General features: G+C 41.6%; 1 protein-coding gene across 14 annotated transcripts in view; it reads left to right on the forward strand.

The window, feature by feature from the left end:
• LOC118398716 (receptor-type tyrosine-protein phosphatase kappa-like) overlaps positions 1 to 27,618 on the forward strand; it is a 169,779-nt gene that overhangs the window by 129,241 nt on the left and 12,920 nt on the right. For 5 of the 14 annotated variants that reach the window (XM_052471045.1, XM_052471046.1, XM_052471051.1 and 2 more), the window contains 9 exons: positions 4,912 to 5,113; positions 6,153 to 6,258; positions 7,936 to 8,209; positions 8,432 to 8,468; positions 14,238 to 14,373; positions 18,518 to 18,553; positions 21,892 to 21,921; positions 24,045 to 24,205; positions 24,772 to 24,807. In XM_052471045.1, coding sequence (XP_052327005.1) covers positions 4,912 to 5,113; positions 6,153 to 6,258; positions 7,936 to 8,209; positions 8,432 to 8,468; positions 14,238 to 14,373; positions 18,518 to 18,553; positions 21,892 to 21,921; positions 24,045 to 24,205; positions 24,772 to 24,807 — 1,018 coding nt within the window. The remainder of the gene's footprint in view (positions 1 to 4,911; positions 5,114 to 6,152; positions 6,259 to 7,935; positions 8,210 to 8,431; positions 8,469 to 14,237; positions 14,374 to 18,517; positions 18,554 to 21,891; positions 21,922 to 24,044; positions 24,206 to 24,771; positions 24,808 to 27,618) is intronic. The other 9 variants (XM_052471049.1, XM_052471054.1, XM_052471052.1 and 6 more) reach the window with 6 other exon arrangements.

The raw sequence follows: 27,618 nt of genomic DNA on the forward strand, positions 1-27,618 counted from the left end.
GGTGTCAGAGGGAGGCCCCAAAGATTGCCCAAGACTCCAGTCACCCAAGTCATAGACTGTTCTCTCTCCTACCGCACGGCAATCGGTACCGGAGCACCAAATCTAGGTCCAAGACGCCCCTTAACAGCTTCTACCCCCAAGCCATATGACTGCTGCGCAATTAATCAAATGGCCACCCGGACTATTTATATTGACCCCACCCCTGTTTTTACATTGCTGCTGCCAACTGTTTATTATCTATGCATAGTCACCTGCATGCACAAATTACATCGACTAACCAGTACCCTCGCACATTGACTCGGTAACCCCTGTATAAAGCATCTTGTTATTGTTATTTTATTTTTTACTTCAGTTTATTTAGTAAATATTTTCTTAACCTTATTTCTTGACCTGAATTGTTGGTTCAGGGCTTGTAAGTAAGCATTTCACTGTAAGTTCTACACCTGTTGTTTTCGGCACGTGACAAATACAATTTGATTTGATGTACATCTTCAATCAGCTGATATCTCAAAGTGCTGTACAGAAACCCAGCCTAAAACCCCAAACAGCAAGCAATGCAGGTGTAGAAGCACGGTGGCTAGGAAAAACTCCCTAGAAAGGCCAAAACCTAGGAAGAAACCTAGAGAGGAACCAGGCTATGAGGGATGGCCAGTCCTCTTCTGGCTGTGCCGGGTGTACATTTTTAACAGAACATGGCCAAGATGTTCAAATGTTCATAAATTACCAGCATGGTTAAATAATAATAATCACAGTAGTTGTCGAGGGTGCAGAAAGTCAACACCTCAGGAGTAAATGTCAGTTGGCTTTTCATAGCCGATCATTAAGAGTATCTCTACCGCTCTTGCTGTCACTAGAGAGTTGAAAACAGCAAGTCTGGGACAGGTAGCATGTCCGGTGAACAGGTCAGGGTTCCATAGCCGCAGGCAGAACAGTTGAAACTGCAGCAGCAGCACGGCCAGGTGGACTGGGGACAGCAAGGAGTTATCATGCCAGGTAGTCCTGAGGCATGGTCCTAGGGCTCAGGTCCTCCGAGAGAGAGAAAGAAAGAGAGAGAGAGAATTAGAGAGAGGATACTTAAATTCACACAGGACACCAGAAAAGACACAAGAAGTACTCCAGATATAACAGACTGATCCTAGCCCCCCAACACATAAACTACTGCAGCATTAATACTGGAGGCTGAGACAGGTAGGGGTCTGGAGACACTGTGGCCCCATCCAATGACACCCCCGGACAGGGCCAAACAGGCAGGATATAACCCCACCCACTTTGCCAAAGCACAGCCCCCACACCACGAGAGGGATATCTTCAACCACCAACTTACCATCCTGAGACAAGGCAGAGTATAGCCCACAAAGATCTCTGCATACGGTACAACCCAGACGGGGTGCCAACCCAGACAGGAAGATCACGTCAGTGACTCCACCCACTCAAGTGACGCACCCCTCCTAGGGACGGCATGGAAGAGCACCAGTAAGCCAGTGACTCAGCCCCTGTAATAGGGTTAGAGTCAGAGAAGGGAACCGGTCAGGCAGAGACAGCAAGAGCAGTTAGTTGCTCCAGAGCCTTTCCGTTCACCTTCACACTCCTGGGCCAGACTACACTCAATCATAGGACCTACTGAAGAGCTGAATCTTCAGTAAAGACTTAAAGGTTGAGACCGAGTCTGCGTCTCTCACATGGGTAGGCAGACCATTCCATAAAAAATGGAGCTCTATAGGAGAAAGCCCTGCCTCCAGCTGTTTGCTTAGAAATTCTAGGGACAATTAGGAGGCCTGCGTCTTGTGATCGTAGCGTACGTGTAGGTATGTACGGCAGGAAAGATTAGGTAGGAGCAAGCCCATGTAATGCTTTGTAGGTTAGCAGTAAAACCTTGAAATCAGCCCTTGCCTTAACAGGAAGCCAGTGTAGGGAGGCTAGCACTGGAGTAATATGATCAAATATTTTGGTTCTAGTCAGGATTCTAGCAGCCGTATTTAGCACTAACTGAAGATTATTTTGTGCTTTATGCAGGTAGCCGGAAAGTAGAGAATTGCAGTAGTCTAACCTAGAAGTGACAAAAGCATGGATACATTTTTCTGCATCATTTTTGGACAGAAAATGTCTGATTTTTGCAATGTTACGTAGATGGAAAAAAGCTATCCTTGAAACAGTCTTGATACTGTATGTTCGTCAAAAGAGAGATCAGGGTCCAGAGTAACGCCGAGGTCCTTCACAGTTTTATTTGAAACGACTGTACAACCATCAAGATGAATTGTCAGATTCAACAGAAGATCTCTTTGTTTCTTGGGACCTAGAACAAGCATCTCTGTTTTAAAAGTAGAACGTTTGCAGCCATCCACTTCCTTTTGTCTGAAACACAGGCTTCTAGCGAGGGCAATTTTGGGGCTTCACCATGTTTCATTGAAATGTACAGCTGTGTGTCATCCGCATAGCAGTGAAAGTTAACATTATGTTTTCGAATTACATCCCCAAGATGTAAAATATATAGTGAAAACAATAGTGGTCCTAAAACGGAACCTCGAGGAACACTGAAATTTACAGTTGATTTGTCAGAGGACAAACCATTCACAGAGACAAACTGATATCTTTCCGACAGATAAGATCTAGCAAGGCCAGAACTTGTCCGTGTAGACCAATTTGGGTTTTCAATCTCTCCAAAAGAATGTGGTGATCGATGGTATAAAAAGCAGCACTATGGTCCAGGAGCACGAGAACAGATGCAAAGCCTCAGTTTGACGCCATTAAAAGGTCATTTCCCACCTTGACAAGTGCAGTCTCAGTGCTATGATGGGGTCTAAAACCAGACTGAAGCATTTCGTATACATTGTTTGTCTTCAGGAAGGCAGTGTGTTGCTGCCGATAGTTTTTTATATTTTCTGGGTCAAGGTTTGGCTTTTTAAAGAGAGGATTTATTGCTGCCACTGAGTTTGGTACACATCCGGTGGATAGAGAGACGTTTAACATGACACACATACAACATAATGCCATGGGAAGTCACATACTCAACTATATTATCACACATTTTAGTTCAGGCTTACAAGTGTTAACATATGCATTCCATATCCATAAGTTATGGCTGGGCGGCATACTGCATTTTATGATATACCGGTATTGATGCAGGGACCAGTTTGGGTTTTTACTTTACCTTCTATACCGGTATTTGAATGTTTGGTTTGTTAAATGTGATACGCCATGTGTAATGTCAATTTTTATAGTTTACTTCGCTACTTGAGTCATCTCTCTCTGCTCTTTCTCTCTGTGTCACTTTCCACAGACCTAGCCAGGCCCCCTGTCACTCAAGGAGCGCATTTGATGTCCATCAACCACGAGACACTTGTTTTCAGTCTGCTTGGTCAATGCAGCACATGCAACAATGTTGATGACAATGATGCTGTTTAGCTTCTTTATATAAATCCACTAGCGTTCTATAATGACACAATTAGTTTGTGTTTCTTAAATCAGCAAACAGCTAGTTTGCCTTTTCTTAGCAAGTTTCCCTAAATCTTGTGAGATGCTAATGCTAATAGCTTGCAACCTAGCTAATAAATGTACTGATAAGAGCAAACGTAGCTAGCTAATACAGCCTGATAATACCGGTGGTGGTGTAAACCTAAATCAGCATGTTGTTTGTGCAACCGTGTCTTCTAAATCAACATATTCTTGCTTTGCATATTCCTCTTTATCTACATGAAGTATCTAAGAGAATACATGCAATGTAGCCAAAGCTTATAGTGTCCTCTAGGAAACACTTATCAACACTTTAGTTCCTACCCTGTCACAATAACTCCTCCTTGCATTTTAATTTGTTGTCATCTCAAACAACTCTGTATTCAAAGTGCCCACTATTATATTCTAACTATATAATAAGAATAGTCATTCTATTTCCATTTTTTCCAACAGTTTTGCTCTAATTTGCAAGTCAAATCGCAATTGCAACATTTGGTTAAAAATAAGTCCTAGATTGTTTGCCCATATCATACAGCCCTACGTGGCAGTGTGGAAATTATCTCAATTGAGCAGTGGTGTAAAGTAATTAAGTAAAAATACTTTAACGTACTACTTAAGTCTTTTTTTTGTTATCTGTACTTTACTTCACTACATTCCTAATGAAAATACTATACTATTTACTCCACACATTTTCCCAGACGCCTAAAAGTACTCGTTACATTTTGAATGCTTAGCAGGACAGGAAAATGGTCCAATTCACACACTTGTCAAGAGGACATCCCTGGTCATCTACTTCCTCTGATCTGGAGGACTCACTAAACACAAATGCTTTGTTTGTAAATGAAGTCTGAGTGTTGGAGTGTGTCGTCCGTGAATAAAAAATAAAATGGTGCCATCTGGTTTCCTTAATGATTTAAAAAATGATTTATACATTTTATCAATTACTTTTACTTTTGATGCTTACGTATATTTAAAACCAAATGCAGGAATGATAAAAGTGCTGAAATTGGTTTTGGTGGAAGTTGAATTGAACAGTATAAAAGAATCAGAATGGAGAAAGACTCATTGAAGTCACTTAGAATGTATGTGTTGCCACCCTGGGATCACTCACTACTCATAAAGCACCCTGGGATCACTCACTACTCATAAAGCAAATGTACAACATTTATTATTCAAAAACTAAAAATATTGCCAAATACCGTCCAATTTTGTTAAAATACCATGATATTTTGCACATATCGCCCAGCCCTACCTCAAGTCAATACACAATGTAGAAAAATCACTCAAAAACACTCTCATTTGTTGTACTTTGCTACGTATGTGCATTCCACCTACTTAAACACAGATAAAGTTTCTACCACGGCATAATGTTACAGAAAGTCTGTAACCATTAGCATGAACACTTTTCAACAGCTCATTAGGTAAATATTGTATGTCCCTCTCCTCTCCCTCCCCTAACAGATCGCCTACAGTGGTATTCGGTCCTTTGACCCCTCGGTGCCAATAATGCGCCCCCCTCTGATCGTTTCTCTGCCCTGGAACACTTCTCACCACGTCTTCAACCAGCTGCACCCTGGTACCACCTACCAGTTCATCATACGAGCCAGCACCGTCAAGGGCTTCGGCCCCCCGACCACACTCAACGTCACCACCAACATCTCAGGTACATTTATTTAACATTTATTTATCCAGGAAGTCCTATTGAGGTCAGAAGATCTATTTTAGAAGGGAAAACTGGCCAAGAGAATCATCCTTAGTATGGTAGAGTATGTATGCAGTATAATGTCTGTAGTGTTACAGCTGCTAGACTATTAATAGTGCTACCAGAGCAAATATAGTTTATTAATCAAGTCAAATTAAATTGATGCATAATGTAGTTGTTGTCTTATGACATTCCTGCCTGTTGTTGTTTTGGTAAAAAGTGTCTGGAAGCGCTGCAGGTTCAAATAGCATCTAGGAAGCAAATGAACCAGAATGGGGTAACAAAAAAATTGGTTGGGTTATGGGTTGGTTCGCTTATCGGTTTTCTGAGCAATTTCTACCATGATACTAAGCACAGCACTGAGATATCTCTCAGTCATTTTGATCGTGTCAGACTCCGTTCCGTAATGGAATATCTGGATGCTCTGTACCTGTTGGAGTAATTTTCTGAAGCACACATTTTTCCAAATTCTAATCTTGGCAGCACTCAACATGTCCTAGACCGGGATGTATTTGGAATCTGTTGAAATGACAGCCTAGGACCTCATTAGATGATAATGCAAACCACATCAATCAAATTAACTAGGTGAATGGAAGCTAAAAGCTTCCTTAATGGAAAATGAGGCCAGTAACCTTTCTTTAAATAAGAGGAGCCTGGTGCTTTTTGCGCTAAGCGCCTACTTCAAAGATATGTAATGTACGTAATGTAGATGTAATCACGCAGTTCCTGCGTTTTGGCAAAACTGCTATTGTCAATTTGTCAGGTTGCAATTCCCAGAAGTGTTTTAGAAAACATGTTCCAAGCAGGAAATATATTTTTATATTTTTTACTTTGCAGTGCTATATTAAAGTTCAGCCAAGTTCAAAATTAAACATAATGTTTCCTGATAGAGCATGCCTTTCTCAAGACTTCAACATATTACACCCCATTGCCGACAATTTTCCTCCTCCTGTGATTTTGCACTAAATTATTGTCTGTCTGGTGTGCTTTTTCCCCATAGCCCCAACACTGGAAGAGTATGATGGGTCCGAGGCGTTTCTGAATGAAACGGCCACCACCATCACCGTCCTACTGAAGCCCGCTCAGGCCAAAGGTGCCCCTATCAGGTGAGAGAACTAATGCCTGGCTTTTTTTTGTCCAAGAGTTCCGTCTAGTCATTTTAATGAAGGTCATCCATCTGTTTACCAGGACATCTCTGTCAGGACGTTTGTGTTGTGTCGCTCCCTGTCGCTCCCTGTAGTACATCCCACAAATAGAGAGAGCAGTACTGGGTAATGTCTACAGAGACTCTGCAGGGAATTTACATATTCAGGTCCATGGCCCTGCCGATCTCCATTTGATTTGGCCATTGTTGGCCTGTGCCTTTTCATTTCCTCTCCCCTATCACAATCGGCAGGGATGGAGTTGAAGGTACTTGTCATAAAGAGGATTTGGATAGAACTCTTGGTGCTCAGATTCAGTAAATCACCTATTATGCAACCAGGCCTGTTCTTTGATTGTGAAATTGGAGGGGCTGTGTATTGAAAGGGAAAGAACAAAGAACAATAACAAAACCACCTGACTGCATTTCTTTCTCACAAGCACTCACTCAGTATATGTGGCAGTTGTAGCTAATATGTCACACCCACTTCTAATTTTGAGCAAATGTCTTTGGGTGTTTTTTTCTTCTGGAATACAGATTTTGTGTACAGTATAATGCTACAAATATCATAAAGACTTAGGTGCATCAACGAAACAAAGATGTGTGTTATCAAAGGGATCGTTTAATTTGACTCGTTTTGGCAGTGCTCCGTAAAACTGGCCAAGCTCTGATGGAAGCCGATTGGCTAATCACGCAGCAGGTCTGTGTAGCGGTAATTTAGAGAGGGTTTGTTAAGGTGTGTATGAGAGATTGAGTTATGGCGAGCCTCAGGCCATTTGTCCAGGTAATTTGTAACATTTTGTCATTGACAAGCAGTACAGGGTAGAGGAAAGAGCCCGAGCACTCACCCTATTTTGGTGGAAGAGAATTTTGTGTCCATCTGCGACTGGCATTATGGAGTGTCACTTGTATTTTAGATCTGCGGTGCTTTGAGCTAAAATAGGAGCTATGGAAGGTCAGGGATGTGGAGATGGCTGTCAGGGCACTTGGGCGATAATGGTGAGGGAAGGGCGGTCAGGGGGACAGAGATACGCCCCTGGGCAGTCATTACCAAGGGTGGGAGGAGGGGTCGCGCTCTCTGAGCGGAACTAAGGGTAGTGAAGTCTAGGAGGTGGCTCTGAGCTGTGGATGCGGAAGGAACGTAGGTCTGCCATGTTTACAGCTCCATGAGTGTGTGAAGGGGCTTCTCCTTGCCCTGCACTGTGTTAATAAGTTGCCCTGGCACTGTGGTTTTTGCGTGTCTCGCCACATTAACAAAGACCCTCAGGGGGAGAGATGAAGCACAGCAGTGTGACTCTGAAATACAAATTATAGACCTGACCTGTTACTCTCACTGGAGGTTCATCAACTCCCATTCAGGGGGATTTCTCTACAGCCTCCCAGTCTGAGAGAATGGATTGTTATTAGTTAAAGGCCATGTGCAGATAAAGGGGCTCTGGTAGAAATTGCAAGGCCTGTAGTGTACGACGTTGCCAAGCCAGGGCTCATTCCAAGTGTTAAGCTCATTTGGCATGCCCTCTCTGTGCTCCGTGAAGTAAGAGATTGCTTTAAGATTAGCCTGCCTTTTGTTTGGCTAGCTGGCTTTGTTTGCTTGTGTTGTTTTGTGGGGACTGATTGCCTGTGATGTGTTGTCCCTCCTCAGCGCTTATCAGATCGTGGTGGAGGAGCTGAACCCACATCGCACACGCAGGGAGGCCAGCTCCGTGGACTGCTACCAGGTCCCAGTCCCCTTCCACAGTGCCTCCAGTGGTGGCTCGTCTTATTACTTTGCGGCAGAACTGCCACCAGGGAACCTTCCTGAACCCTCTCCGTTCACGGTGGGCGACAACAAGACGTACCATGGCTTCTGGAACCCTCCACTCACCCCCAGGAAGAACTATAATATCTACTTCCAGGCCGTCAGCAGTGTGGAGAAGGTGAATATACACTACTCTCGGCCAATAGGACCCTCTAAGGTTCCCTCATTGGGTTTTTGGGGTTTTAAATATGTCTTAAAACTGAATTGTGCATTGAGATGCATTGTTTTCCCACCCCCCTTTGATAACCTACTGCTGTTCATTAGTTTTCCTTTTATCTAGTTTGTTCCTGTTTCTCATGTTGAACTGATTTGTATTATTTTATTTTATTTTGTTTCTCAGGAATCAAAAACACAATGTCTGAGACTTGCAACAAAAGGTAAGAGTTTTCTTTTTGTTTATTTATACAACAAAATAAGTTCTTCTTGCCCAGTATCATTTCATTGACTGTACATTACAGTTATCCAGTTATTCAATCACTTTTCCCAGTAGCCAATAAATGCCCACTCTCTTGCTCAGATAAAGAACTGTTACGTGATAATGCGTGTGTCACTTTATCTTCCAAGAGAATTGTCGTGCAGCGAGAATCTGGATTGAGGCGGAATTAAGGAAAGCTTATTTATTTGTGATATGTGCGCTTGTAAAGCACCTTGCTCTGGTGAACAGCTTGTGTCTCTGAGAACAGGGGGCTAGCAGGGCCAATCCTTCTGATTTAACAGACAGAGTGAGAGTGAGAGTGAGAGTGAGAGTGAGAGAGAGAGAGAGATGGTTTTTATCATAAAGCCATGCTGTTGGTTTTTAGTGATTAAGAGGGAGTGGTCATTAAATTGATACAATTCCTACAGTGCCAGCTCATCTGTGGCGTAAATCGAAGGGAAATGGGTTGGCAATTTATGGACTCTGTCCTCTGGCTTTGCACTATTGAAATTACCTGCATTATAGATTATGGACAACATTTATGCTGAACATGCATTTTCCGAAGTGCATTGGAGTAACGGGCCAAGTATTTCAAGTGCTTATGGCCATGTCTTACTACAATTAATTAAATGGCCAGTTCAGCTTCAGTATCTCATTCAAAAGTTAGTTGGCCAGGCTAAATAGTACAATAGTCCCATCAAGGCATCAGGACAGTTCCACCCTACTCCAGCAACAACTTTATTTCTACTAGAAGGTATGAAAACTAGGAGGTATGAAACAAGCAAAACCCTACTGTTTTTCAGTGGAGAGCTATATGAAGATATTACTAATGGCAAAACATTTCATGATCTCGCATGTCAGCCTAAGGTGGCTGCTAATGCTAATATGCCAGATGTAACTTGTATTAACCATGTATTAACTCTATAATCATGCATCAATAACACTATGCCTGAAGAAATTAGCTTAGCTGCATCAGGTTTCAAAAAATGCTATGCTAGGCTATGCTTGCTAGGAATGACATGCTTCCATCCACCACATGGCATCACAGATACAGTTGAAGTCGGAAGTTTACATGCACTTTGGTTGGAGTCATTAAAACTTGTTTTTCGGCCACTCCACAAATGTCTTGTTAACAAACTATAGTTTTGGCAAGTCTGTTGTGTCATATGCACAAAGTGGATGTCCTAAGTCATTTTTCCAACAATTGTTTACAGACATATTATTTCACTAATAATTCACTATCACAATTCTAGTGGGTCAGAAGTTTACATACACTAAGTTGACTGTGCCTTGAAACAGCTTGGAAAATTCCATAAAATTATGTCATGGCTTTAAAAGCTGTGGATACATTTCAAGGTCTACCTTCAAACTCAGTACCTCTTTGCTTGACATCATGGGAAATCTAAAATAAATTAGCCAAGAACTCAGAATTTTTTTTGTTGACCTCCACAAGTCTGATTCATCCTTGGGAGCAATTTCCAAATGCCTGAAGGTACCACGTTCATCTGTGCAAACAATAGTACGCAAGTATAAACACCATGGGACCATGCAGCCGTCATACCGCTCAGGAAGGAGACGCGTTCTGTCTCCTAGTGATGAACGTACTTTGGGGGGAAAAGTGCAAATCAATTCCAGAACAACAGCAAAGGACCTTGTGAAGATAACAGGTTCAAAAGTATCTATATCCACAGTAAAATGAGTCCTATATCGACATAACCTGAAAAGCCGCTCAGCAAGGAAGAAGCCACTGCTCCAAAACCGCCATAAAAAGCCAGACTACGGTTTGCAACTGTACATGGGGACAAAGATCGTACTTTTGGAGAAATGTCCTCTGGTCTGATGAAACAAAAAATAGAACTGTTTGGCCATAATGACCATCGTTATGTTTGGAGGAAAAAGGTAGGAGGCTTGCAAGCCGAAGAACACCACCCCAACCGTGAAGCACGGGGGTAGTAGCATCATGTTGTGGGGGTGCTTTGCTGCAGGAGGGACTGGTGCACTTCACATAATAGATGGCAGGATGAGGAGGGGAAATTATGTGGATATATTGAAGCAACATCTCAAGACATCAGTCAGGAAGTTAAAGCTGGACATTGACCCCAAGCATTCTTCCAAAGTTGTGGCTTAAGGACAACAAAGTCCAGGTGTTGGAGTGGCCATCACAAAGCCCTGACCTCACACCTAGAAAATTTGTGGGCAAAACTGAAAAGCGTGTGCGAGCAAGGAGGACTACAAACCTGACTCAGTTACACCTGCTCTGTCAGGAGGAATGGGCCAAAATTCACCCAACTTATTGTGGGAATCTTGTGGAAGGCTACCTGAAATGTTTGACCCAAGTTCAACTATTTAGATGCAATGCTACCAAATACCAATTGAGTGTATGTAAACTTCTGATCCACTGGGAATGTGATGAACGAAATAAAAGCTGAAATAAATCATTCTCTCTAATATTATTCTGACATTTCACATTCTTAAAATAAAGTGGTGATCCTAACTGACCTAAGACAGGGAATTTTTACTAGGATTAAATGTCAGGAATTGTTAAAAAAAACTGAGTTCAAATGTATTTGGCTAACGTGTATGTAAACCTCTGACTTCAACTGTAGATGTAATGATGATGTCACCCCGAAGGGTGTACTACCACTAAATATATGAATTTAGCTTTATTTCTATGCTTATCAATTAGACTCATATTTATGCATTTAATGTTTCTGCTTAATAATCAGTTGAGATTTTTTGAAAGGCCAAACTTAGAAATCTGCCCACATATAATATTAGATTATCAGACATGGAAAGTGTTGTATTTATAATGCTTAAACAGCTGGCTGTGCATTAACACACCAGGGCTTGGATTTGTTGTGCCTTTCAAAGATCGGAAAGACCGTACTGTTGGTCATACTGTTCTCTCATATAGGCCTATTTCATTATTATTACCAGATTTAGCTACGTTTGATATTCTCCTTCTCCCTGTCATGAAACCCTAATTGATGTGACACTGACAACAAGGGCACACATAATTGTGACACTAATAAAAATCAGCCACAGTTAAGTCACGTCATACTGTAAGAGCATGTTGATGTGGCCAATGCGTTCTCTGTCATAGCCATGATGAAACATATCGCACTATTTTTCCATCCTCTCTCAACAACGTTGTTTAGTCCTAACAATAATCGACCCTTTTCCCAGAACTGTGTCGTGCTCAGAAATTCAAGTAGCTCAGTGTGTGTCCATGCAGTATCCACTTGGAGTACAGTGTATGTAGTCTTTGCCCACTTGTGCCGATCTCACTCAGTCACTCACGTTTCCATCCTTGATACATTATATGCCAGATGCGCTCTCATTCTCTGAATTGAAAACCACCTTAATTGCCCTAACTTAATTGGATATGAAAGTGTTGTTGTTTTTTGGTTGTACTGCTTGTCATGAATTGTTTTCCCCATACAAATGTCTCCGAAGCGCATTGGCCCGGAGGTTGTCAAACCAATCCAGACAGAATTTGATAAGAGCTCCGCCGTGTAGCCTACCATTAGGAATGAAAATAGATTTTCATTTTAAGCAGTGAGTTTTATCTTCAAAATGGTTGTAATCCAATTCCATTTGATTTTCCTCTGGTATTTTTTCATGAATATATCTCTAACTCTGACAGAAACATAAGTATTCTTGAGGCGAGATGGGGATTATGTCTCAAGCAATACCTTAAAACCGGGCTGAGGAACTGATTAATAACCTTTTAACTGGTGTCAACATCTATTGTGAAACCTGCTCTGCTATCAAGGCTATTGTTTTTCTTGTTGCGCTCAATATTACATTTGTTATAGTACTCTTTATGGTATAGTCTGGCTGTTGCATGTAAAACATTAAGTGGATGAATGTGTATTATTTGCCTATCAGATGATTTAATACTGCTGTTTTACAATCTAAAAAAGAAATCCAGAAAAAAAGGGTGACATATTTCTGACTGAGGCAAAGGCTCTACTTTCATCTTCTCTTTGTCCCATAATAAGGCTGCAGTGGTAAGCAAACATTGACAGAAAAACACACAGCTCCATCATATCAATGACTTGGTTATTATCACCATGGGGTCAAGTTCAGGTATACTCTGAGCCGATCCAAACAATCTAGTCTGTTCAGTTCATTTCGCTGATATTTTCCAGAATGTTTTTGAAGCTGACTTAAATACTGGAAAATGGTTTCTGTACCATCATGTTCCCACTACAATAGCATGGCTAAAGTGAGGGTGAAAGAGCTGGGATAGTAGCTGTGGGTGTTTAAGGGTTGAAGCCAGCGGCGTGGCCAGTGGGTGACAACGTGAGAGACAAGGACAGTTTGTCCCGCTCCTTTGGGACACATGTTCTGTAGACATCCGTCTCCTTCCAACCTGATAGCGAGAGGGATAGATTTGGAGAGGCAAACGAGAGCTGGGGGGGGCTCACTGTCAAGCACAACAGACAGTCCCAAAGGACCTGCCCCCCTCGCTTCTATATTTGTTGTTGTTTTCTCCCTTGATAGAAACTAGGCCATTGAATTGACCCTGAGGAATAATGGCTTGAGTGCTGGCTGAAGATGGGCTTTTCCCAGGCATCCCATTGTATCAGTCTTTGTAAAGAACCTCCGTTTGCTCTGAGGATGGATGAGATGGGAGTCGTCATATCTTACATTCCTTTCACTGCTGTTGGTTATCATTCAGCTGTTGATATAAAAGGACTACATTATTGTATGAATAAAGTACTAGGTTCAGCGTTGTATAGGGATATAATTATCCTTTGACATCATATTTGCCCTGCAGGTTGGAGTGCAGGGGTCAGGAGATAAAGGACTTGCATCAAGAAATGACGTACATTTTAGAAATTGTGCAATGGTCTCAGTCTACTGTAGGAAGGGCATTTCACTAAGTGCTAGGAGACCATAAAAGGAAGGATTATGCTTTACTTTGGTTTTTATGTGTTTTGCATTAGAAAGAGGATTATGGCGTTTGTATATCTCAAAAGCCAAATAATACAATACATCAGAGGCAACATGATCAATGTAGAGATATTTAGATTTTTTTCAACTTTTCTGATTGGTACATAGTTTTGTATTGGTTAACCTTTGACAGTATTTACGTATGCCCCTATTTGTAAACAGTTTAGCAAATAACATGCTGTGTACTAGGATATCATATTATTTTCTTTGTTTTCTAATGAGTATCCAAACCCAATGCTTTACAGTAGTTAATGGCTTTGAAGTTTTTGAAAATATTAAAAGACAAGAGATAGTGAATTTATACTTTTAATATCTTGTGGGACCACGGGGGTATGAAACATAATTAGAAATTATATTCTAGAGGCATTTACAAGAAAACCCAATTTAATCAGTACATTAGTGTGTGTAGAACCAGTGCATAAAGATAGTATACGGTAATGGAAATATGAATGTATTTAAATATGAGTAGGCCTTTGTCTTTTTATGTTATGGTATGGCTCAATCTGGAAGACATCCTCATGAAAGGCTGAAGTGTATATATCATGTGTGATGGGAAAACCAATCCCTGTTCGAGTGGACCACCACCTGGTCAAGTGAAGTAATCATTATGGTCAAACATTATGAACAAACGTTATGATCAAAGGAAGTATAGTTCTGCTGGAAGAGACTCACTTTTGCACTATGCCCTTTCAAGGGTTGTGTTTCCCGGTCAAAACGACAACAAACGTTCACCTTATTAATTGACATTTTTTTCTAACCTGTCACCTAGGAGCTACAGAGGAACCAGAGGTGATCCCGGACCCAGCCAAGCAGACAGACAGGGTGGTGAAGATTGCTGGCATCAGTGCTGGGGTGCTGGTTTTCATCCTACTGGTGCTGGTGGCCATCCTTCTGGTCAAGAAGAGGTGAGTGGAGCGTCGTAAATAGTAGACACTGTTACTGGCTCTATGCTAGCATAGCATACCTACACACCATGAGAACAACTCCATCCCATGCCATCAACATAACCATGATTCTCAGCAGAGGCTGGGCTGGACTATCAGACAGCCTTCACAATGAGGGGGGTGAGAGGAGGGAGGAGGGGGGATGAGAGGAGGGAGGAGAGGGGTGGGGGAGAGGAGGGAGGAGGGGGTGCGGGGTATGAGAGGAGGGAGGAAAGGGGGGTGAGAGGAGGGAGGAGGGGGGGGCGAGAGGAGGGAGGAGAGGGGGTGAGAGGAGGGAGGAGAGATGTGGGTGAGAGGAGGGAGGAGGGGGGTGGCGGGGGTGAGAGGAGGGAGGAAATGGGGGTGGGAGGAGAGGGGGAGACGAGACTACAGTATTGTATGTTATTGTTTATGCAGTGTCAAGACCATGTTATGACAAACTCTGGTAAAACAGCCTTACATATAGTCAGCTTTACCAGAGTTTGTCATAACATGGTTTGGTAGAGAGTTGTATTGAGTTTCAAGGGGAAGTAGGCAGAGTACTGGACATGACTTAGATGAGGAGGACCCATAAGGCTTATCTCTCAGAGTAGCACAGTGAACTTTGGAGCATACAGATTTCCCCAGGTTTTCTTAAAATGTTCAGAGAATTTCAGCTTTATATCTGAAGTGGCTGGTCTGAAAAGCTGTGTAACATACCCAGGATTATTTGGCTTTGCTGAGTTTTGGAGGTGATTTGAACTCACATAAGTGCATACCAGTGGTGAGCAATACTAATATACTTTTCTTTGCTGAGAAGTGGAACATTTCTTTGAAGTCTTTGAGGTGTCTTAATTTAATAGCTATTCCGATGTGTTTTACTGTGGATTTTCATTGCAGCTTATTAAGATTTCTGTTTTTATGCTGTTTTTCCACAGAAAAAGTTGGCAGCTTTTTGTTGAGGGTTGCATTCAGGATACATACTATAAGAACAATATTGAGCTGTCCTCAGTTTGTGCTAGCCTCAAGTTTTATTAATTTTGTCACTCACTTACCTTCTCATCCCACTCAGTAATGCTTGGAGCTGCTTCATTCAAGACTCATTCAGAATTTTGTTTACTGCTTTCCTATCTTTCCTGGCCTTTATTTTGTAGGATTTGACTGTGTTGACCATCTAAATGCATCAAAAGTCAATAATTGTCTAACTAACAGCCCCCAGTAGAGAGTGTATTGAGCCTACAGTGCCTTGTGAAAGTATTCGGCCCCCTTGAACTTTGCGACCTTTTGCCACATTTCAGGCTTCAAACATAAAGATATAAAACTGTATTTTTTTGTGAAGAATCAACAACAAGTGGGACACAATCATGAAGTGGAACAACATTTATTGGACATTTCAAACTTTTTTAACAAATCAAAAACTGAAAAATTGGGCGTGCAAAATTATTCAGCCCCTTTACTTTCAGTGCAGCAAACTCTCTCCAGAAGTTCAGTGAGGATCTCTGAATGATCCAATGTTGACCTAAATGACTAATGATGATAAATACAATCCACCTGTGTGTAATCAAGTCTCCGTATAAATGCACCTGCACTGTGATAGTCTCAGAGGTCCGTTAAAAGTGCAGAGAGCATCATGAAGAACAAGGAACACACCAGGCAGGTCCGAGATACTGTTGTGAAGAAGTTTAAAGCCGGATTTGGATACAAAAAGATTTCCCAAGCTTTAAACATCCCAAGGAGCACTGTGCAAGCGATAATATTGAAATGGAAGGAGTATCAGACCACTGCAAATCTACCAAGACCTGGCCGTCCCTCTAAACTTTCAGCTCATACAAGGAGAAGAATGATCAGAGATGCAGCCAAGAGGCCCATGATCACTCTGGATGAACTGCAGAGATCTACAGCTGAGGTGGGAGACTCTGTCCATAGGACAACAATCAGTCGTATATTGCACAAATCTGGCCTTTATGGAAGAGTGGCAAGAAGAAAGCCATTTCTTAAAGATATCCATAAAAAGTGTTGTTTAAAGTTTGCCACAAGCCACCTGGGAGACACACCAAACATGTGGAAGAAGGTGCTCTGGTCAGATGAAACCAAAATTGAACTTTTTGGCAACAATGCAAAATGTTATGTTTGGCGTAAAAGCAACACAGCTCATCACCCTGAACACACCATCCCCACTGTCAAACATGGTGGTGGCAGCATCATGGTTTGGGCCTGCTTTTCTTCAGCAGGGACAGGGAAGATGGTTCAAATTGATGGGAAGATGGATGGAGCCAAATACAGGACCATTCTGGAAGAAAACCTGATGGAGTCAACAAAACTAAGGAGATGATTGTGGACTTCAGGAAACAGCAGAGGGAACACCCCCCTATCCACATCGATGGAACAGTAGTGGAGAGGGTAGCAAGTTTTAAGTTCCTCGGCATACACATCACAGACAAACTGAATTGGTCCACTCACACAGACAGCATCGTGAAGAAGGCGCAGCAGCGCCTCTTCAACCTCAGGAGGCTGAAGAAATTCGGCTTGTCACCAAAAGCACTCACAAACTTCTACAGATGCACAATCGAGAGCATCCTGGCGGGCTGTATCACCGCCTGGTACGGCAACTGCTCCGCCCTCAACCGTAAGGCTCTCCAAAGGGTAGTGAGGTCTGCACAACGCATCACCGGGGCAAACTACCTGCCCTCCAGGACACCTACACCACCCGATGTTACAGGAAGGCCATAAAGATCATCGAGGACATCAACCACCCGAACCACTGCCTGTTCACCCCGCTATCATCCAGAAGGCGAGGTCAGTACAGGTGCATCAAAGCTGGGACCGAGAGACTGAAAAACAGCTTCTATCTCAAGGCCATCAGACTGTTAAACAGCCACCACTAACATTGAGTGGCTGCTGCCAACACACTGACACTGACACTGACTCAACTCCTGCCACTTTAATAATGGGAATTGATGGGAATGATGTAAATATATCACTAGCCACTTTAAACAATGCTACCTTATATAATGTTACTTACCCTACTATATTCATCTCATATGCATACGTATATACTGTACTCTATATCATCGACTGCATCCTTATGTAATACATGTATCACTTGCCACTTTAACTATGCCACTTTGTTTACATACTCATCTCATATGTATATACTGTACTCGATACCATCAACTGTATCTTGCCTATGCTGCTCTGTACCATCACTCATTCATATATCCTTATGTACATATTCTTTATCTCCTTACACTGTGTATAAGACAGTAGTTTTGGAATTGTTAGTTAGATTACTTGTTGGTTATTACTGCATTGTCGGAACTAGAAGCACAAGCATTTCGCTACACTCTCATTAACATCTGCTAACCATGTGTATGTGACAAATAAAATTTGATTTTTATTTTTTTTATTTTGAAAAGACCTGAGACTGGGACGGAGATTTGTCTTCCAACAAGACAATGATCCAAAACATAAAGCACAATCTACAATGGAATGGTTCAAAAATAAACATATCCAGGTGTTAGAATGGCCAAGTCAAAGTCCAGACCTGAATCCAATTGAGAATCTGTGGAAAGAACTGAAAACTGCTGTTCACAAATGCTCTCCATCCAACCTCACTGAGCTCGAGCTGTTTTGCAAGGAGGAATGGGAAAAAATGTCAGTCTCTCGATGTGCAAAACTGATAGAGACATACCCCAAGCGACTTACAGCTGTAATCGCAGCAAAAGGTGGCGCTACAAAGTATTAACTTAAGGGGGCTGAATAATTTTGCACGCCCAATTTTTCAGTTTTTGATTTGTTAAAAAAGTTTGAAATATCCAATAAATGTCGTTCCACTTCATGATTGTGTCCCACTTGTTGATTCTTCACAAAAAAATACAGTTTTATATCTTTATGTTTGAAGCCTGAAATGTGGCAAAAGGTCGCAAAGTTCAAGGGGGCCGAATACTTTCGCAAGACACTATATTAATTCCTGTGCTATCCATTATTAACTGTTTGTGGAAGTCCAAGCTCAACATACTTTTACTCTACTATACTTTTCTGTTAGTATTCATTAACATTAACAGTTATAGGGGAATGGACTGTATTTTGGAAGGTTATATATAATCCGAAACCTCTGATGTTGTCTAAATGCTATTTTTCTTTTTAGTCATGGAGGCTTTACTACGAAGAATTGGTCAGTCAGGTGTGTACACACACACACACACACACACACACACACACACACACACACACACACACACACACACACACACACACACACACACACACACACACACACACACACACACACACTCTCTTTCTCTCTTTCTCTCTCTCTTCCTCTTTCTCTCTTTCTCTTTCTCTCTTTCTCTCTCTTTCTCGTTTTACTAACTTTGTAGGGACACACAATTGATTCCCATTCAAAATGCTATTTTCCCTAACCCTAACCTTCGCTCCAAAATATTAACTTAACCCTAAACCAAACTTAACTCCTAAACCTAACCTTTAACCGCTAACCCTAATTCTAACCCTAATACTAAGTATAACCCTAAACCCTAGCCTTTTTCCTTGTGGGGTCTGGCAACTGGCAACATGTCCCCAGTTGTTTATTATTATTATTATTATTTTTTACTATTCTTGTGAGTACTTCTGGTCCCCACAAGTATAGTTAAACATGTCCACACACACACACACACACACACACACACACACACACACACACACACACACACACACACACACACACACACACACACACACACACACACACACACACACACACACACACACACACACACACACACACACACTCAGTTGGGGTCATGCAGAGGAGGCAGGTTGTAGAGATCAGGGTGTTTGGGGCCTTGAGAGAGCAAATTGTGTCGCGCTGTAATTACTTTGTGAATCTCCTATCGATTTTGTTCAGTTTTTCAGATAAGGTTTTATAATGAACGCTGGCAAACTGAACTGTCGCCAGCACCTGTGATGAATACTTTGGAAAGAAATTGAGATTGTTTTAAAGGGAAAAAATAAATAACTTATGTTCAGTCAGAGCACATCTCTCTCTACATGCTGATCAGGTTTTGCAGGAAAGATGTGCGGAGAGGAGCCTTTATTCTGCGCACCTTTTCTCTCTTTGTATGACACATGGCACCATCGTGTGGCCATTTAGCAGAATGACCGTTTGAAATATCCCTATAGAACTATTACCAGGTACTGTAAGTAAGAATATACATCTTTGTTGTCTCACAAAGATTCTGACACCCACATACAATGCATGGGTCATTGATGAAAGCTTTTTCAACCAATGTGTTTTCAGGTTAGATTTACACAAAAGTGATCTACACAGTATCTAATGATCCAGGTTAAACAAACACATCCCAATGAACTTGAATGACATTACTGCCTATCATCTGTGGGGTTCAGGAGAAGTGAATTTGAATGAGACTGATGAATGAGAGGTGCTTATACACCTGTTCCTGATAGAGATATCTGTAACGTTGCGGTTCTGTTCAGTGTTGGACAGTCAAGCGGTGCCTGTGACTACTGATGAGTGAGGCTTTCAAATGAATCTTAATTGGCAGAGCAGCCTCTGTGTCTCTGTAGATGTTCTGCCAATTAAGGAATCATTCCTAACGACCACTGCTCATTTACAGCCGTCTCCCTCCTAATTTCCTATTCCACCCCCCTTCCATACCCCGATCCATAACCTTTCAACTTCAGAGAAAGCTCATTCTGCCACAGGTCATTCCTTAGCTCCATTCTCCCCTTTCCCTTCCTTCATGCTATTTTCCCTCCATTTTCTTCACTGGGTATTGTTGATTTAGTGGAGCTGGTACAGGCTTCCTTTGTGAAGATAAAAGGAAAAGGTCAGGTTATAAAGTGAGTCTTTTCTCTCTTGTCGTGAGTGACAGATGTGTGGGTTGAGTAATAATAACAAAGTTTCCCTTTCTCTGATATTGAAAGAAAGTTACTTTTCGTCGATGTTCTTCTGGATCAAATCTAAAGGAGTGGCTTTTGAATTATAGTTAAATATTCTACAGTAAATCTGGCAGATTCAAACCCCTTTTTTCAGTATTACAAACAATTGGTTTGTGTTGGTTTGGTGTTGGTGTACTATTGTAGTTGCATAATAGTTCATGTTTGTAATAGAATCTATTCCCTGTGGTTTAGAATATTTTTCAGAGAGGTGGGAGGGGGTTCATTTCATTGAATGCTTTTCATATCAGACATTGGCGTTAATTACAGTGCCTGCTTTTGAGTTTTTGGATGGCTTCCTGGTTTGTAATTTCAGCCTGAAAAAGGACTGGTGTTTGGAGCGATGGGGCACATTGGGTGCTAATGAGCCATAGACTCCTAATCCCATTGGAATGGATTAAAAGTACTGATGGTAATTGAATTCTGAAATATGACTAATGTCCCTATGTCCCCAAAGTAAAGAGAAAGCTTGTGAAAATCAATAAAAAAGGGAGATATAGATTTGTTTTGGAACTAGTTAGCGTAACGTGTTGTGGGTGTCTTGAGTGTAGTTAATGTTGTTGGTGCTATAGACACCCAGGTGTAGTAATCAACTAGACATCCTCTTATCGGTTTATTGTAGAGATAATTAGAGGTCTATTTCTCTCTCTCACACACACTGACCCTGTGTGTCTGAATTTCTCTTCCTCTTGTTAGTTGCACCAAGTTTATTTTCTTCCAAAATCAGGTGACCAGTAGAGTAGAACTCAATGATACACAAAGCAATGCAAGTCAATGAAGTGGATATTGGGATCTCGTAGTTGCTTTGCACGGAAACAATGGAGGTTGAGGCCAAAACATACACGCAGTGGCAACATTTGTATGCTTCTTTTATTTTTCTTTTACTTGCACATTATCTTCAATTATACTTTTATTTTCATCTTCATTTAGGAAAGTTGTGAGTTATATCGGATGATTACATTACAAACACTAGTTACTCATATCGGATGATTACATTACAAACACTAGTTACTGAGGATATCAATACTTATGTGCAAGACACAACTCATTTTGATCTAATACAATAATGAATCTATGGTTCCCTTATTGAACAGAACCTATAAAAGATACTGCATCTTTAAAATGGTGGTCCATGACATTGCTTGTTTTCCAGGTAGCAAGAAGCTTGTTCTTTAGTTTGGCGCAATTTGTTTTGCAGCTGTGTTTCTCCACAATGCTTATCAATACTTTTCTTTTCATATGTAACACCATTGCCTTTGTGAGTCCAATCTTCAAACTGTCTGACTGTCCATGTGAATGAGACAGTATTTAATGCATGGCATTAATGATTCTGCCCAATTCCAAATTCAACCAGAACAAAAAGATAAACTATTTGCATATTTGTAATGAAAATAATTTTCTCAATTTGAATTAATGCATGTAAAAATGTAATTCTAACATTAGGAAGTTAATTGATGGAGATTTTGTTGTCTTGCACCTTTTTCTGCTTTTGTTGATCCGACTGATTCCCACTTTGCATTCACCAATATCTCTTCATCCTGCTGTCTCTGATTTGCGTGCCAGGAGGAGCTACTATTCTTACTCATATTACCTGTAAGTAAACAGACAAACAACAACAAAACAGAAACAAACAAACCCAAAATACAATGAGTGCACTTGTCCTTGGTTAGTTATGTAGTGTTTTAAAGATGCAGTATCCTTTTTTCAAGTGAAAACCCATATCGCGCAAAACCAATTGCCATTGCCATTGACCAGCTCAAACATGCTCCGAAACACTCTCCAAACCAAAGTCATGAAGACCAAAAGCGGTGTTATTTGAAAAAAGAATGCTGCACTTTGTGTCCTGTGTTCAATCTGAGTGCATGTGGTTGTATGTATGTCAGTAACTCATGTATTTCATTACTCTTCTTCATCTCCTGGACGTCCTTTGTCCATTGAAAGGATACGGGGTAAACTGTGTGCACTGTTTGTGTTGTATGTCTTTTATATTTCATAAGCCCTTTCCAATTGGTTGCTCTGAATGTTGGTTGCAGAAGGTTTCCTCTTTTGTTTGGTGTAGGATCTTCTTCTGCTGTGATGCTGTTGTAGACAGTAGACCGTCATCTCCACACTGTGGTGCTTTCCACTTGCTAAGGGCTGAAAAATAAAACCTCCCCAATCTGTTGTCCTGACAAGTCTGCCGATGCTCTCACATGCTCTCACATTTGACATGCTTGCCATTTCACCCTCGCCTCTGTGAGTGTTTTTTTTATGCTACACAGGCCTCGCATTTACCTCCCCACTCCTCTCATTTTTGTAGTTCTCACAATCATGTTTCATTTCATACCTAGAAGTGACACTCAACCTCAAGTGAAGTCAAGTGAATGAGTCTTTTCAGAATTTCAGAGATTATTCCCCCAGATTGAGGGTACTTTTTTCTTCTCTCTCTCTCTCTCCCATGAAAATGAAAGACTGTATCAGCTGCACAGTGAACATCTTATGCTGGCTTCGGATAGTCCCTTCATGCAATGTTAGGATATCAAATTTCTTAGCCCCCCCTGGGGGACATTTAGCCAATTATATCCTGTTAAATTGGAATAATTTAACAGCTGAAAGTTACCAATAATTAACCTTAAAATGGTCAATCTGTTTTTCCCAACGGGAAAGAGAGGTATCCCACAGTTTGCCACTATGAAAGGTCATTAAAAGGTACAACATGGGAACTGGATCATTTTCTCACGGCTCTTGGTAAAATTGACCCTGCTGTGCATACCTATTTTGGACCCACTTCAAATGCATGATGGGCAGAAATTAGTATATTCTGCCTATAATTGTCATTTTACTAGAACTGTATGAAATTATACAATTTGACATCTTTCTCCTGCTGTCCACCCATCTGTCTCTTCTCTAGTACAAAGAGACCTCCTTTCAATTTCACTAGAGCGGCTCCTTAGTAACCTCATCTCAATGCTTTCATCTAACTGCGAACTGCAATCAGAGGATAATTTGTACTGCAGCACCTTTCTTCAGGGTGCACGCAAAGTGGAATTAGGAACTAGGAATAGAATAGAGTGGGTATGTGTTTTCATCGCAGTGCTCCTTTTTACAATACAAATGTAGAGAAACCGGCACAGTCGTAATTGCCCTTGAAATAAAAGCCTCCCAGTCTTGCAGGTGTTCAATCAGCTTTTCTCAACCAGGGGCCAATGAGGGAGTGTGCACACAATCAGTTAAATCGGTCAAACTATTTGGTATATCAATCTTGTTAATCTATAAACCCTATCTACTCCTGTCCAGAGGAAATGATAATGAGACAATCAACCAGACAGTGAGTCCCCAGATTTCAGAATGTCTTGTCAGAACCCAGATTGGAGATGAGATACGGCAACCTCTCACCTTAGCATGAAGCATATGCCTTACCCCTTCGAAGCAGAAGTTACTCCTGCATGATTTCGATGCTTGAAATTGGACCCTTTTAGATTTCCCCTATATTTCTGCTACATTATGTACCGAATGATACTTGACCCTAAGAATACAGTATTTGTGGGTTTTGCAAATATTATTGGATGAAAACACCATTTTAAAAAGGCCAAATGTGGAAGCCAAACCAATGATCTGTTGTCATGGAGATAAGATTTTCTATTTAATTGATTTCCCTTTAGTCTTTCCTGCTGTGTGTAAATAATTGACAACAAGGTATTTTTGTGATATTAAAACCTGCTTGTTTGATCCTTCAGGAAACTGGCCAAGAAGCGCAAAGATGCCATTGGGAATACTCGTCAGGAAATGACCCACATGGTGAATGCCATGGACCGCAGTTATGCTGATCAGAGCACGCTCCACACTGAGGATCCCATGGCCGTCACATTCATGGACTCCCACAACTTCAGCAACAGATGTAAATATAATAGTCCCTCCTCAGATCCCTGGGGAACACCTCCCTCCACAGACACTTGATACATGTGAGAAAGCCTCCTGACAGTGAGAACAGAGGAGGCTGGTGGGAGGAGCTATAGGATGACGGGCTCATTGTAATGGCTGGAATGGAGTCAATGGAACAGTACCAAGCACATGGACACGTGTTTGACTCTGTTCCATTGATTCCATTACAATGAGCCTGTCCCCTTATAGCTCCTCCAACCAGCCTTCTGACAGTTTGATAACCCCTCTGCCTTACAATGGAAAAGGCCTTAGCACAGAGAAGTGTCCTATAAGACAGGCTCTGAAGAGAGGCGTTAAGTTGTACCTTACATGTTTTTACTTTAGAATGCATAAAAGGAAATTCCCAACATATGAATAAATGCCATTAATGATTTCAACCGTTGTCCCAGGATATTTGCTAGAATGACTTCTATTCCTATGCTCTGTTCATCTTGACCCTGGTATTTTATCATTCTGTATGTAGTGTGCTGCAGCTTACTCAAGCCTTCTGGAATGTTCCTCATAAGATTTTTTTCCCTACAGTGCCTAATGATCCACTTGTGCCAACGGCAGTGCTAGGTGAGGCCCTGGTGCTATGTCATCTGCCCTGCCATGGCTTGTGTTCCTCATGCATATGTTGTTGTCACAGTCCTGTAGCCGCCCATTGTAAACCTGTAGCTGATCCATTGTAAACTATTGTCTCTGTGTTAAGTCTGAGTAGTCAGTCACATACAATTCATGGTATCCTTGAGAATGTATCACTGTCAGAATGACTGGCCTCCATATTCAATTATCCAGTAAGGGGGATAAAATAGGAATTGTTTCCAGATTGTAGATTTCCCCTGGCTGCCAGTATAAAGCACTTGGCCCTCAGCCATGGTAGAGTGGAGACGTGGCAGTCCTCCAGTGAACAGATGAGCAACACTTCAGGGTTTAGGACCCACCCATGAGCCGTTGAGTTGAAGCTAAACCCCATTCAGAGACTCACACTTCTGAATGCATTACAACTGTCTACAAGCTCCAAATCCAGCTCAGGGCATTGGTTTAGAGATGAAGAGGGAAAACAAATTCAAACTCAAGTGAAGATTGATATATGACAGATACATTCACCTGAGCCCCAACCTGAAGATTAACCTCCTACATAACACTGTTATAGAATGAAACCAGTCATCCTGTTATTGTGTGTAAGTCCTTAGCATCAAGACAGACTATGTGAGCTGGGGCCATTTTACCACACCCTCAGCCTCTCTGGGACTTGTCTCTGTCTGTGGAGAGTCAAAAAACACATCTGACAGTTTCTATGTAATGGAGTTCCTATGTAATGGAGTTCCTTCCTGATGCCACGAGTGTTCACTCGTGGCATCAGGAAGGAGAGTGTTAGACACGGTGACACTAGATATGGTGTAGTCCACACTGACAGAACAAGCAAGCAACCGCTGAGGGTCTTTACTGCTTACTGAAAACCTGAGTTTGATAGGGAATTAAAATTCCCCCTCAGGCCAGTGTGCTTGCTGTGAAAATGTCTTATTTTAGCTCTGTGTTGACGCTGGGCTTGGTAATAGGAAGTGAAGGGTGCAGTTCAAGCCGTGACTCAATCTATCATGTTAGGGCAGAATGAACAATTACACGTTTGCTAATGAGTAAAAATGTCAGCTTAGATAGTCTCTACACTAGAGTGCAGCAGTTCTCTCACGAGTTTAGTGTCACTCCTCCTAGATCCCGCCCACTGCAGAAGTGTCTGTCTGTCTTGCCGTAGCTCTCTTAGAAAGCAATTTGCAAATGTGTAAGAAAGTCAATGTTGTGTGTTGGTCATGTAGTATAGTCAAATCTGTCGTCGTTTTTGGTGATCACCTCCACCACCCTAACGTTCCAGACATGTCACGGCATTATATATATATATACACACACACACACACACACACACACACACACACACACACACACACACACACACACACACACACACACACACACACACACACACACACACACACACACACACACACACACACACACACACACACAGTTGAAGTCGGAAGTTTACATACACCTTACCCAAATACATTTAAACTAAGTTTTTCACAATTCCTGACATTTAATCCTAGTAAATATTCCCTGACTTAGGTCAGTTCGGATCACCAATTTATTTTAAGAATGTGAAATATCAGAATAATATTAGAGAATGATTTATATCAGGTTTTATTTCTTTCATCAAAATCCCAGTGGTTCAGAAGTTTACATTCACTCAATTAGTATTTGGTAGCATTGCCTTTACATTGTTTAACTTGGGTCAAATGTGTTGGGTAGCCTTCCACAAGCTTCCCACAATAAGTTGGTTTTGTAGGCCTCCTTGCTCGCACACGCTTTTCAGTTCTGCCCACAAATGTTCTATGGGATTGAGATCAGGACTTTGTGATGGCCACTCAAATACATTGACTTTGTTGTCCTTAAGCCATTTTGCCACAGCTTTGGAAGCATGCTTGGGGTCATTGTCCATTTGGAAGACCCATTTGCGACCAAGCTTTAACTTCCTGACTGATGTCTTGAGATGTTGCTTTAATATATCCACATCGTTTTCCTGCCTCATGATGCCATCTTTTTTGCGAAGTGCACCAGTCCCTCCTGCAGCAAAACACCCCCACAACATGATACTGCCACCCCTGTGCATCACGGTTGGGATGGTGTCTTCAGCTTGCAAGCCTCCCCCTTTTTTCTCCAAACATAACAATGGTCATTATGGCCAAACAGTTCTATTTTTGTTTCATCAGACCAGAGGACATTTCTCCAGAAAGTACGATCTTTGTCCCCATGAGCAGTTGCAAACCGTAGTCTGGCTTTTTTATGGCGGTTTTGGAGCAGTGGCTTCTTCCTGGCCTTTCAGGTTATGTCGATATTGGGACTTGTTTTACTGTGGATATAGCTACTTTTGTACCTGTTTCCTCCAGCATCTTCATAAGGTCCCATGCTTTTGTTCTGGGATTGATTTGCACTTTTCGCACTAAAGTATGTTCATATCTAGGAGACAGAACGCATCTCCTTGCTGAGCAGTATGATGGCTGTGCGGTCCCACGGTGTTTATACTTGCATACTATTGTTTGTACAGATGAACGTGGTACCTTCAGGCATTTGGAAATTGCTCACAAGGATGAACCAGACTTGTGGTCTACAAACTTTTTTTCTGAGGTCTTGGCTGATTTCTTTAGATTTTCCCATGATGTCAAGCAAAGAGGCACTGAGTTTGAAGGTAGGCCTTGAAATACATCCACAGGTACACCTCCAATTGACTCAAATGATGTCAATTAGCCTATCAGAAGCTTCTAAAGCCATGACATAATTTTCTGGAATTTTCCAAGTTGTTTAAAGGCACAATCAACTTAGTGTATGTTAACT

This window comes from Oncorhynchus keta, chromosome 19, assembly GCF_023373465.1.
Source record: "Oncorhynchus keta strain PuntledgeMale-10-30-2019 chromosome 19, Oket_V2, whole genome shotgun sequence".
Classification (NCBI taxonomy): domain Eukaryota; kingdom Metazoa; phylum Chordata; class Actinopteri; order Salmoniformes; family Salmonidae; genus Oncorhynchus; species Oncorhynchus keta.